Raw genomic sequence first — 13505 nt, forward strand, 5'->3', positions numbered from 1 at the left:
TTTATGTCATGTAGGTGGCATAAAATTCATCAGAGTGTAGTTTAAGATGAAAGATACCTTTGAAATGACCTCCCGGGGCTGGGGTTTGTGGCTCAGTGGTAGAGTGCTTGCCTAGTATGTTAGGCATTGGATTCGATCCTCAGCACTACATAAAAATAAATAAATAAAATAAGGTATTATGTCCATCTACAACTAAAAAAATATATTAAGAAAGAAAGAAATGGTCTCCTGCTCTAACCCTAATATTGTAGATAAGGAATCTGAGACCTAGAGCACAGAGGGTTTTACTCAAGGTTACCCAGTCAAGTAACAAAGAGCCACTTTCAGCTCTTGCTGCCAGGCCAGAAGGGTTATTCAAGCAGCTTTCTTCAGAATTACTTTTGCCTTCTCACTTAAAAAAATTAAGCAGTGTCAGGACTATTTTTCCCAAAGAAATTTAAACTTCTTTTATAAGCCTTATCACAGCCATTCTGGTAAATGAAGTTTTTCCTTTCTTTCTTTCTTTCTTTCTTTTTTTTTTTAAAGAGAGGGGGGGGGGAGAGGGAGAGAATTTTTTAATATTTATTTTTTAGTTCTCGGCAGACACAACATCTTTGTTTGTATGTGGTGCTGATGATCGAACCCGGGCCGCACACATGCCAGGCGAGCGCGCTACCACTTGAGCCACATCCCCAGCCCTCCTTTATTTCTTTAGTTCACTATTTAGTAGACGTTTATTAAGCACTAACTCTAGGTTTAACACTATTCTGGCAATATACAGATGGTTCTTGCCTTCCAGAAAATTACTATGTAGCTGTATTTTAACTACATTGAAAGCCTGTTAGATGGGTAACAATAACATCTTCCATGTTTTAGTCATTGAATGATTGCTGGGGCAGATAGGGAATTCTGGTTTCCTTCTTTACCTAATCTTTAAGCCATCTACCAACAATTGGGTGCTAGCCCAGAATTGTTCTTGAGGTTGACAGAGAAGGTGTCAAAGGAGCACAGTCAGGTTTGCTCTGAATGTGTATTCTACCTCTTGTGCTGTCACCTCTGGTACTGGTATAATTCATGTCAACATTTGTGCATCCCATTCTCTTTGCAGGTATAGCCGAGACTATGTGGTGGAAGGGGAGCCATATGCTGGTTATGATAGACACAACGCAGAGGTAGCAGCCTTTCATTTGGACAGGTACGTGTAATCCCAATGGGTTATGTTCACTTTGTTTCCTTTCCAGAATCTCTCTTGAAGAGAACTGTGAACTCCTCCTAAGTGTGACACTTTAATAACTTGGACTTGTTACCTATTTTAAATAACTGGTTGACTAAATTCCATTATGTTTGTGTGAGTCCCTCATATGGGTGACACCAGGAACACCAAAGTAAATTTTAACTTCAGAGTTTTACTTCCTTTTACCTCATGCCATTCCTGGCATTCCGTTTGTCATTATCATGAGTGAAGATCTTGATAAATAAAATGGCAGGATGAAAACCAAATTTTTGAATTCAGATGTCTGAATTATTATTGGTCATTAATAATATGACTCATCCCCACATACTGGCAACATATAAACTGAAATATATTCTCTTGTATTTTTAAAATTTATATATATAAATATACAAATATATATGTGTGTGTTTATGTGTATATATAAATATGTATGTGTATGTATGTATAAATACGTGTATGAAAAACATTAACTGCCTCAAAAAACAGTAATTAAAAAATAGATATGAATTCTATAATCAGGAAAATTAATAGATTTTTCTCAGTAGGTTTCTAGTCAGAAACCTGTTAGCTGAGGTGTCTAGTATTCCAGTTACTCATCTCACCAGTTCTGTGTGGCATATTGACTGACTTTAAATGAAATTATTCACAATATTTGTTTAAAAATAAATCTATAAGGGAACCATAAAGAAATAAGGGTGGATTTTTTTTCTATTAGGAAGGATTTTTTTACATGTTTCTACAAATCTGTGTATACCCTAAAATTTTATTAGAAAATGTGTCAAGAACACAGGAAGTTAACTGAATAGGAATTATCAACTGCTAATAAATATGGGAGTTCTTTCTTACTAGAAATCTTAAAAACTAATTAAAACAATGGATTACTATCTTTACCTGCTGAAAATGGCAAAGATTTTTTTTAAAGGGTAATACTTTATTGGCAGGAATAGATATGCTCCTTATAAAATTCTTAATTTCAATCTTTCTGTTAAGAACGCTGGCATTTTGTATCAAAGTATTAAATGTTCATACGCTTTGAACAAATAATTACCTTTTTATGCATATATCTAAGGTATTTCTAAGAAACTTTCTAATATGGAAAAACTCAAATAAATATTTATAATACCATGAATTTGGACAACATCTTTTAAGACCTAATGACTGAGAGTTGGGTAAATCTTATTCCTCACATTATGGCACACTGGAATCAAGCTGTCCAAGACTTTGTTTATTTGCCTATTTTCTTCATTCCCAGCTCCTTTCTTGTTTCCCATTTGTTGAACACCAGCAGGTCATGCAGAACATCCTTTCCCCATTTCCAGAATAATATTTATATTACCCAATATGGGAATTTTTGTTAATATATATAAAGAGGTATATCATTATTCTTTTATTTTTTATTTTTCCAGCTCTGGCAAGTTTTAATTTTTCACACAGTGAGCGTAGAGTGAGATAATCTTCGTACAGAAATAGTTACTTTTGATAACAATTGAACATAATATTGTAGTTTATGATTTGTGCTTTGGAGTCTTGTATTTGAAAGTTCTTTCCTACCTTAAAGCCAGATATTCGGGAGTTCATAACCCACTTCAATCTAATGTATGAAATATGATATGTCAAGAGCTTTGTAATGTTGTGAACAACCAATAAAAAAAAAATCACACACACACACAAAAAAGCCAGATATTCTCTGGACAACCCCTATTTCTTTGTTAATTGCTCCTAACCAGCCCCAAGTGCTGCTGTGATACTGCCCTTCAGCACTAGACTGCCTGCTGTCCTTTGGCCAGCATTGGTCAGTGGGCAGAAAGACTTCATCCCACCCTTTTTCTTCTGTTCATGGCTCCTGACACTTCTGCTTTGGTTTTGCTGTTTTTCTATTACACTCAGATTTAGATACCTTCTTGGGCCTTAGGGGTTTTCTCTCAATTTTCATGTTACTTTGCAGGTCTTTTGGTCTCTTTGCTTTTGTGGCTTTTCTAAGATTAGGTTTAGGGCAGAATCAGCAGCCTAAATAGTGGATTATTTATTACATAACCACTTTTAAAGTCTTTCTAATGATATGGATGGGGAAGGTTCCTGATGCAAGAATGAGTACAAAGGATGCAAAGCTGTACACAGTGTAACTCCATGATATGCACATACTTGTAAGAATGTTTATACATACATGTGTGAGCATATGTAACTCAGAATATGTTTTTACATGCATTTTAAACTATATAAGTATGAGCTCAATGGTGTGTACATATGTGTAGTATGTGTTTATACATTCATGGAAAGGAAAAATGCTTACATGCCAAAATGTTATTTCTAGGTTGTGGAATTATGGATGATCTTTATTTTCTTCATTATTAATTTTTTCTATGTTCCAAATTCTGCCCCTCTAATTTTTCTTCAGGGAGTGTGTGTTTATTAGCCAGGAAGATTAATTTATTTGAAAAATGATTGTTTTTAATCTTAAGGTTTTTAATCATAGTGCTTTTAGACCATTGATGACAAAGACCTCCAGATGTTCTGTATTTAAGTTGTCCTGTGTTTATTCTTTTAGGTCAATTTGCATAGTTTTATCAGTGTGCTATTTTACTCAAAGTTTTGAACCCATGTATGAGTTTAGGCCCAGTTTTTTTTAATACTTTCTTTATGTTTAATTTTTATTATGAAAAATTTCTAACAGTAGAGCGAATAGCATAATGAACTGATATACCCATTCCTTACACTTAACAACTATTCACATTTTGGCCAGCTAGCCTAATCTTTTTTGCTGAAGTGGAAAATAAATTACATCAATCTTAAAATTAAACTCCTAAATATATGTACCTCTAAAAAACAAGATTTACCTGCCTACCTAAATCTCTTCACACATCTAACATGATAAACATAATTTTTGAGACTGTTATTTATTTAAAATACATCTTTTAAGAATTTTTTTCTTCTCTTCTTCAACCTTCCAAACCAGGATTCTGGGTTTCCGCCGAGCCCCCTTGGTGGTTGGCAGGTTTGTTAATCTACGGACAGAGATCAAGCCTGTTGCTACGGAGCAGCTGTTGAGCACCTTCCTAGCTGTAGGTAAGAAGATTATAGAGGATATTTAGATAGGGGAACAGTTAATAAGTTAAATGGGGCATCATCAGCAAGGAGGTTCACATTTCTTAGGACTTGAAGAACTTGAGAGAACACAAAAACAAATAAGCAGAGCCAGGTGCTATGGCACTCACCTGTAATCCCAGTGACATGGGAGATTGAGGCAGGAGGACCACAAGTTCAAGGCCAGCCTCAGCTATTTAGCAAGGCCATCAGCAACTTAGCGAGACTCTGTCTCAAAATAAAAAGGGCTAGGGATGTGACTCAGTGGTAAAATGCCCCTGGGTTAAATCCCCAGTAATAAATAAACAAACCAAATAAACAACCTAGTCTTGGGTTGGTGGGGGAAACAGATTTAAAGGTAAATGGAAATGAAATTTTGCCCAGTGCATACCTTCTTGCCTCTGAAGTAGAAAGCAAGGTCAGTTACTAATAGTGAAAGCAGTGATAATTTTATTTCTTCCACTTGGTCTCACAGTTAAGTCTCATTCAAAATTTGGCCTAAATAAGTTACTATTTACATATCATTGGCTCACTTATTTTTTATATACATGTGTTTTCTTGGCAGCTGTCTTCTTATAATTGAAGAAAGTTTAAGGTAACTCTGTAAGAGGATCAGATATTCCCTTGTAGGGTTGCATTTGGGCCTGAAACATCACCACCACCTCCTCCTACTCTGCAAGGGTCAGCTTAACTCATTGTGCATGAAGCTAGCTATGATGTCTCTGGTTTCCATTATCTCACTCTGAAATGAGGGATCTAACATTCTCACTCCCAGTCCCTTTGTGGGCATGAAGAGAATGGGGAAAAAAATCAGAGGTGCTATGGTTTCTTGTTTCAACCTCTTCATAGTGACTTTTCTTCAGTGATGTGGTATTCTCCTTTGTGGCATGAATGTTGAGTCAGATATTACAAAATGAGACAGATATTATAAAAGTCCTTGCTTTTTAAAAAAATTTTGTATTTGTTTCAACTAGTTATACAGTAGAATGACAGTAGAATTATTTATGCACTTTGATGTATCATACATACATGACATATACTTTCTCATTTTTCTGAGTGTACATGTTGCAGAATCATATTGGTCATGTAGTCACATAGATACATACAGTAATAATGTCGTTTCATTCTACTATCTTTCCTATCCCCACATCCCCTCCCCTCCCCTCTACCTAATCTAAGGTGTTCTATCTAGGGTAATCTCTTCTTCCCTGGTGCCACTTCCCCCACTTTATTGTGAATTAGCTTATGCATATTAGAGAAAACATTTGGCCTTTGGTTTTGTGGAATTGCTTGTTTCACTTAGCATGATATTCTCCAGCTCCAACCATTTATTGGAAAATGCCATAATTTCACTCTTCTTTAAAGCTGAGTAACAGTCCGTTGAGTATATATATCACCTTTTCTTTATCCATTCATCTATTGAGGGACACCTAAGTTGGTTCCATAGTCTAACTATTGTGAATTGAGCTTCTCAATATAGTATGCTGATTGTAAGTCCTTTGGGTATAAACCAAGGAGTGGGATATAACCTGGTCTTGTCACTATAGTATGCTGATTTTAAGTCCTTTGGGTATAAACCAAGGAGTGGGATAGCTGGGTCAAATAGTGGTTCCATTCCAAGTTTTCTGAGGAATCTCCATACTGCTTTCCATAGTGGTTGCACCAATTTGCAGTCCCACCAGCAATGTATGAGTGTGCCTTTTTCCCCACATCTTCGCCAACATTTATTGTTGCCTGTATTCTTGATGATTGCCATTCTGATGCTGAGAGCCATTACCAAGTAGGAATGATGTATGGCATGACCCAGGTCATTTGCAGTGACATTGCATGTAAGGTGACCTTGCTCAAGGACCAGGGTGGATCCGGGTTTAGGGTGGATCAGGGTTTAGGGTGCTCCTTGGGTTTGAGGCGCTCCTTGGGTTTAGGGCGGTTCCAGGTTTAAGGTGTATCCTGCTGGGAATAGGGCGGATCCTGCTGCCTCAGGCCCACCCGCTCCTTGAGTTCCCCTTGAGTTCTCAAGGGATTCAGAGAGTATTTTGGGATGCAGAGCCCAGTGGCCTGTACGGGGAAAGAACCCGCGACCTTGGCAATGCTGCAGTCTGGCTGGGCACAAAATCACGAGCCACCACACACCTTGTAGATTCAAACAGCAACTCTTTATTCCCGAACTCACACTGGCACTCTACACACACATTCTGGGGAAATCCACGCTTCCACTGGGCTCTGCATCCCAAAATACTCTCTGAATCCCACGAGAACTCAAGGGGAACTCAAGGAGCGGGCGGGCCTGAGGCAGCAGGATATGCCCTATTCCCAGCAGGATACACCTTAAATCTGGAACCGCTCTAAACCCAAGGAGTGCCCTAAACCCTGATCCACCCTAAGCCCTGATCCGCCCTAAACCCAGATCCTTGAGCAAGGTCACCTTACATGCAATGTCACTGCAAATGACCTGGGTCATGCCATGCATCATTCCTACTTGGCAATGGCTCTCAGCATTCTGACAGGAGTGAGAGGAAATCTTAAGAGTAGTTTTGATTTGCATTTCTCTAATTGCTAGAGATGTTGAACACTTTTTCATGTATTTGTTAATTAATTATATTTCTTCTATAAAGTGTCTGCTCAGCCCTTAGCCCATTTATTGATTGGGTTATTTTTTTTTATTTTTATTTTTTTCGGTGATAAGATTTTTGAGTTCATCGAAGTACACATGGTGAAGATTTTCTCCCAAAAAATAAAAAAAAAAGAAAAAAAAAAAAGATTTTCTCCCAATCTGTAGACTCTCTCCTCACTTTATTGTTTTCTTTGCTGAGAAGAAGCTTTTTAAGTCAAGTCCATCCCACTTATTAATTCTTGATTTTACTTCTTGCGCTTTAGGAGTGTTATTAAGGAAGTCAGATCCTAGGCCAATGTGGTGAAGATTTGGGCCTGTTTTTTCTTCTGTTAGGCATAGTGTCTCTGTTCTAGTGCCTAAGTCTTTGATCCACTTTGAGTTGATTTTTGTGCAGGGTGACTGATGAAGGTTTAATTTCATTTTACTATGTGTGGATTTCCAGTTTTACTAGCACCTAACCCTAATAGGCTATCTTTTATCCAGTGAATGTTTTTGGCACCTTTGTATAGTATCTCATAACTATATTTATGTGGGTTTGTCTCTGTGTCCTCTATTCTGTACCATTGGTCTACAAGTCTACATGCCAATACCATGCTGTTTTTATTACTGTAGCTCTGTAGTATAGTTTAAGGTCTGCTATTGTGATTGGTTGGTATCGTGATGGTCTCCTGCTTCACTTTTCTTGCTAAGGATTGCTTTAGTTATTCTGGGTCTCTCATTTTTCCAAATAAATTTCATGATTGCTTTTGCTATTTTTATGAAGAATGTCATTGGGATTTTAAGAGGAATTACATTAAGTCTGTATAATGCTTTTGGTAGTATGGCCATTTTGACAGTATTAATTCTGCCTATCCAGGAACATGGGAGATCTTTCCATCTTCTGAGGTTTTCTTTAATTTCTTTATTTAGTGTCATGTAGTTTTCATTATAGTGGTCTTTCACCTCTTTTGTTAGATTGAGTCCCAGGTTTGTTTTTTGTTTTTGTTTTTGTTTTGTTTTGTTTTGTTTTTTTTGAGGCTATTGTGAATGAAGTAGTTTTCTTAATTTCTGTTTCAGTGGACTCATTGCCGATGTACAGGAATATGTTTGATTTATGGGTGTTGATTTTATATCCTGCCTCTTTGCTGAATTCATTTATTAGTTCTAGAAGTTTTCTGGTGGAATTTTTTAGATTCTTCTAGATGTAGAATCATGTCATCAGCAAATAGTGATAGTTTGAGTTCTTCTTTACTTATTTGTATCCCTTTAATTTCTTTCTTTTTTTTTTTTTTGAGAGAGGAGAGAGAGAGAGAGAGAGAGAATTTTTAATATATATATATATATTTTTTTTTTTAGTTCTCGGCGGACACAACATCTTTGTTGGTATGTGGTGCTGAGGATCGAACCCGGGCCGCAAGCATGCCAGGCGAGCGCGCCACCGCTTGAGCCACATCCCCAGCCCTTTAATTTCTTTCTTTTGTCTAATTGCTCTGACTAGCATGTCAAAGATGATGTTGAATAGAAGTGGTGAAAAGGGACATCCTTATCTTATTCTAGTTTTTAGCAGAAATGCCTTCAATTTTTTTCCATTTAGAATGATACTGGCCTTGGGTTTAGCATATATAGCTTTTACAATGTTGAGGTATATTCCTACTATCCCTAGTTTTTCTAATGTTTTGAAAATGAAGGTGTGCTGTATTTTGTCAAATGTTTTTTCTGCATCTATTGAGATGATCATATGATTCTTGCTTTTAAGTCTGTTAATATGATAAATTATGTTTATTGATTCCCATATGTTGAACCAACCTTGCATCCCTGGGATGAATCCCACTTGGTCATGGTGCACTGTCTTTTTAATGTTTTTGTATGCGATTTGCCAGAATTTTATCAAGAAATTTTGCACCTGTGTTCATCAGGGATATTAGTCTGAAGTTTTCTTTTCTTGATGTGTCTTTGTCTGGTTTTGGTGACAGGATGATATTAGCCTCATAGAATGAGTTTGGAAGGGTTCACTCTTTTTCTATCTTATGGAATACTTTGAAGAATGTTAGTGTTAATTCTTCTTTGAAAGTCTTGTAGAACTCAGCTGAGAATCCATCTGGTCCTGGGCTTTTCTTGGTTGGTAGGCTTTTGATGGCGTTTTGTATTTCATTACTTGAAATTGATCTATTTAAATCATGAATGACCTCCTCATTCAGTTTGAGTAGGTCATATGTCTCTAGAAATTTTTTGTTGTCTTCGATATTTTCTATTTTATTAGAGTATAAATTTTCAAAATAGTTTCTAATTATCTTCTGTATTTCAGACGTGTCCATTGTGATATTTCCTTCTTCATCTTGTATTTTAGTAATTTGAGTTTTCTCTCTTTTTCTCTTTGTTAGCATGGCCAGGGGTTTATCTATTTTATTTTTTTGAAGACCCAACTTTTTTGTTTTGTCAATTTTTTCAGTTGTTTCTTTTGTTTCAATTTTATTAATTTCAGCTCTGATTTTAATTATTTCCCATCTTCTACTGCTTTTGGTGTTGATTTGTTCTTCTTTGTTTAGGGCTTTGAGATGTAGTGTTAGGTCATTTATTTGTTGACTTTTTATTCTTTTAATGAATGCATTCAATGCAATAAACTTTTTTCTTAGTACTGCCTTCATAGTATCCCAGAGATTTTGATATGTTGTATCAGTGTTCTCATTTACCTCTAAGAATTTTTTTATTTTATCTTTGATTTCTTCTACTATCCATTCATCATTCAATATTGTATTATTTAGTCTCCATTTGTTACAGTCACTTGTATTTTTTATTTTATTGTTTATTTCTAATTTCATTCCCTTGTGGTCTGATAGAATGCAGGGTATTATCTCTGGTTTTTTTTTTTTTTTTTTTTTTTTGTATTTACTAAGAGTTGCTTTGTGCATAAGATATGGTCTGTTTTAGAAAAGATGCTGAGAAGAAAGTATATTTGCTCATTGATGGATGAAATATTCATTCTATGTCTAATAAGTCTAAATTATTGATTGTATTATTTAGTTCTATAGTTTATTTAGTTTTTGTTTGGAAGATCTGTCCAGTAGTGAGAGAGGTGTGTTAATGTCACCCAGTATTATTGTATTGTGGTCTATTTGAGTCTTGAAATTGAGAAGGGTTTGTTTGATGTACATAGATGCTCTGTTGTTTGGGGCATAAATACTTATAATAGTTATGTCCTGCTTATATATACTTCCCTTAAGAAGTACGAAATGTCTTTCTTTGTCTCTTCTGATAAACTTTGGTTTGAAGTGTACTTTATCTGAAATGAGAAAGGAAACCCCTGCTTGTTTATGCAATTCTTATGAGTGATAAGTTTTTCCCATCCTTTCACCTTCAGTCTGTGGATGTCTTTCCCATGAGGTGAGTCTCTGAAGACAGCATCTTGTTGGGTCTTGCTTTTTAATCCAGTCTGCCAGTCTGTGTCTTTTGATTGATGAGTTTAGGCTATTAACATTTAAGATTATTATTGGGATATGATTTGTATTCCCTGTCATTTTGATTTATTTCTAGTTTTTGATTTGTCTTAGTTTCTCATTTGATTGAATGTCACTTTAGTGTAGATCCTCCCTTTGGTTTTCACTTTTTTTTTTTCACTTCACCCTCATGGAATATTTTGTTGAGAATGCTCTGTAGTGTGCGTTTTCTAATTGTGAATTTTTTAAATTTTTGTTTATCATGGAATGTTTTAATTTCATCTTCAAATCTAAAACTTAATTTTGCTGGATATAAAATTCTTGATTGGCATTCGTTTTCTTAAAGAGCTTGAAATATATTATTCTAGGACCTTCTAGCTTTGAGGGTCTGGGCTGAGAAACCAGTTGAGTTCCAAATTGGTTTTCCCTATATGTAATTTGATTTTTTTTTTTATCTCACAGCCTTTAAGATTTTATCTTTATTCTCTGTGTTAGTTATTCTCATTATAATGTGCCTTCGTGTGGTCTGCTGTAATTTTGTACATTTGGGGTCCTGTAAACCTCTTGTATTTGATTTTCCATTCCATTCTTTTAGGTTTCGGAAGTTTTCTGTTATTATATCATTGAAAAGATTGTGCATTCCTTTGGTTTGTATCTCTGCTCCAACTCTTTATTAAATGGTCTTTCACTTTCTGTATTTTTTCTTTGATTTTTGCTCCTTATACTATCCTTTACTTCACATACCAATTTAACTGTATACAATCTGAACTCCTTCTTGGATATTTCTTCTATCATGTTATTAGTGGCTTCTGTTATTGAAGCATGTTGATTTGTTTGGAGCACTTTATTCCCTTGTTTTTTCATGTTGTTAGTGTGTTTTCCCATCTGAAAGTAAGGATGTAAGGCAAGATAAATTCTACCCTGCAGACCTACAGTCTCCCTGAAGGTTTCAGCATTTTGCCTTTACTGGTAAGACCAATATCAGCAGTATATAGCCTTAAACCTAATAGCTCCCACTAAGGTGTCTACTGCTTTCTTACATTGAACCAAAATGATGAGTTCAGTAACTATTTATAGTGCAAACAGAATATTTGTTAAAATGATTTACAATTCAAATGGTGGATGAGAGAACAAAGGTAGTGTAGTGTGCAATATTCACAAGGGAGGAAGAGAGAAGCTAGAAGTAAAAATTCACAGGAAGAGTGGAAGAGGAGCCGACAGAGATTGGCTGTTGGAGAAAAGTTGGGGGGAAAAATCCAAGAAAATAGACAAGAGAGAGGAAGAATATGAACAAAGAGAAAAAATTAAAGATATAAGAATACAAAACACCATTCATATATCATTGTCCTTCACACACTGATGCATAAAAAACATCCGTTCCAAATATGATAGAGAAATTAGTAAATCAAAAAATAAAATAAATCTTGCTGGAAAGTACAACTGTGTCAATGTTCAACAGTTTCTCAGCCCTGTCTCTAACATCTCTTGGGATCACCAAACCCAGATCAGCTCTCACAAACCCAGTTTCTGTCCCACCGATCTGGGCTTCAGATACCTCAGGCTCAGCTGCACTGCATTCTCGGAATCTCAATGCTGCTCCTACTTGCAGAGAGACAACCAGAGGATACACTCATGCAAAAGAGCACCCCTGAGGTGCAGCACCAAGACAAGGGCCACCAGCACTCTCAGCAGGAAGACCCAGGCTCCTCCAAACCCACAGGCACCCCCACATTGGACCTGAAGTTCCCAGCTGCAGTCCCCAGACAGAGGCTCTTGTGATGTAAACTGCTGGCACCCAGGCCCCAGGCCCTGGCTGGTGTCCCAAAATGGGTGCAGCCACGTGCAACCAAACCTGGAGTCTCCCCCAGAGCAGTCCTCTAGGCTGTGATAGCAGTGGTAGTGGCCATGGTTGTTGGCAGCAGGCAGTGGGTCAGCAGTAGCGGTGGCTGCAGCGGCAGCTGCAACTATAGCTGTGGGGGCAGTGTCACCAGGCGATCTCCGGGGTCAGCAGTGTTCAGCTTGCATCCAGGGTAGTAGTTTCTTCTGTGGCAGCAGCACCCAGGAAGAAGACCTTCAGGTGATCTCAGGTTGGCAGCAGGGGAATCAGAGGCAGCAGCAATGGCCGTAGCGGTGCAGTCAGTGGTTGATGGACAGGAGATCTCTGCTCAGTGGCAGCTACCGTGAAGGTAGCGTTGGAATTCGAATCTGAGGTAACTGAGGCTGTACCCAGAGAAGAGGCCTCTGGGCACGGCAGCAGCGTCTATGGCCTTCACCTTGCTTTTTGCTAGAATGAATGGATTTATGTATAAAATTAGGTAAAACTGAATGTTTTAAAGATTTGTGAGAATCAACATTCAGAGTTTAAATTTGTAAGGCACAGGCTATGCTTTTCTACAGATAGTCAAAAGCATGTGGTGTCACTGACTTGTTTCAGATGTTTTCTAATTACCTTTGGTTGTTCAGTTTTGTGCTAGACAAACTTGAATCCTGTGGATTTAGGATAGAGAGGGGGACGAGAAATAGCCAAGATGTCACTCCTCAGAGACTCATAGAAGATTAACTTTATGTTGTATGAAGTATGGGGAGGTGAGATGCCAGAAAAAAGGTTATAGAGGAAGTTCTTAACACTTGACCCAAGTGTTGAAGAGTCAGTATGAGTTTCCTAAGCATCAAGGAAGAGAGGGCATTGAGTAAAGTAATGGGATGATGATAATGCAGGATTAATGGGTGCATTTGGGGAGTGATGATCTTCTAGATACCCTCCAGCATGAGGCAGGTAGAAGGACTAGACTGGGGGTATAGTTTTTAACAACAGGCTAATCTCACAATCTTCTTGTCGTATTTTTCAAGACTTTTTTAAGAGCAGTTTTAGGTTCACAGTGAAATTGGAAGATAGAATTTTCTTAAACAGGGCTGGGGCTATGGCTCAGCGGCAGAGCGCTCGCCTAGTGCGTGTGAGGCCCTGGGTTTGATCCTCAACACGACATAAAAATAAATAGATAAAATTAAAGTATTGTATCCAACTTCAACTAAAAAATAATTATTAAAAAATAAAGAAGTTTCTTAAACATCCCCTGACCCCCACATCAGAGGTTCCCTCATTATCACCATCCCACATCAAAGTGGTATAATTGTTAAAGTTGACTGGCACATGTTAGTCACCCAGAGTTCATAGTTTATGTTA

The 13505-nt window shown here is 37.0% G+C and overlaps 1 protein-coding gene across 2 annotated transcripts in view; it reads left to right on the plus strand.

The window, feature by feature from the left end:
- The window catches only part of Fam20b (FAM20B glycosaminoglycan xylosylkinase), a 51227-nt gene that overhangs the window by 17309 nt on the left and 20413 nt on the right, over positions 1 to 13505 (plus strand). For both annotated transcript variants that reach the window (XM_078022377.1, XM_005319760.5), the window contains exons 3-4: positions 1088 to 1174; positions 4167 to 4276. In XM_078022377.1, the coding sequence (XP_077878503.1) occupies positions 1088 to 1174; positions 4167 to 4276 (197 nt within the window). The remainder of the gene's footprint in view (positions 1 to 1087; positions 1175 to 4166; positions 4277 to 13505) is intronic.

Source organism: Ictidomys tridecemlineatus, chromosome 10 (assembly GCF_052094955.1).
Source record: "Ictidomys tridecemlineatus isolate mIctTri1 chromosome 10, mIctTri1.hap1, whole genome shotgun sequence".
In the NCBI taxonomy this organism is placed as follows: Eukaryota; Metazoa; Chordata; class Mammalia; order Rodentia; family Sciuridae; genus Ictidomys; species Ictidomys tridecemlineatus.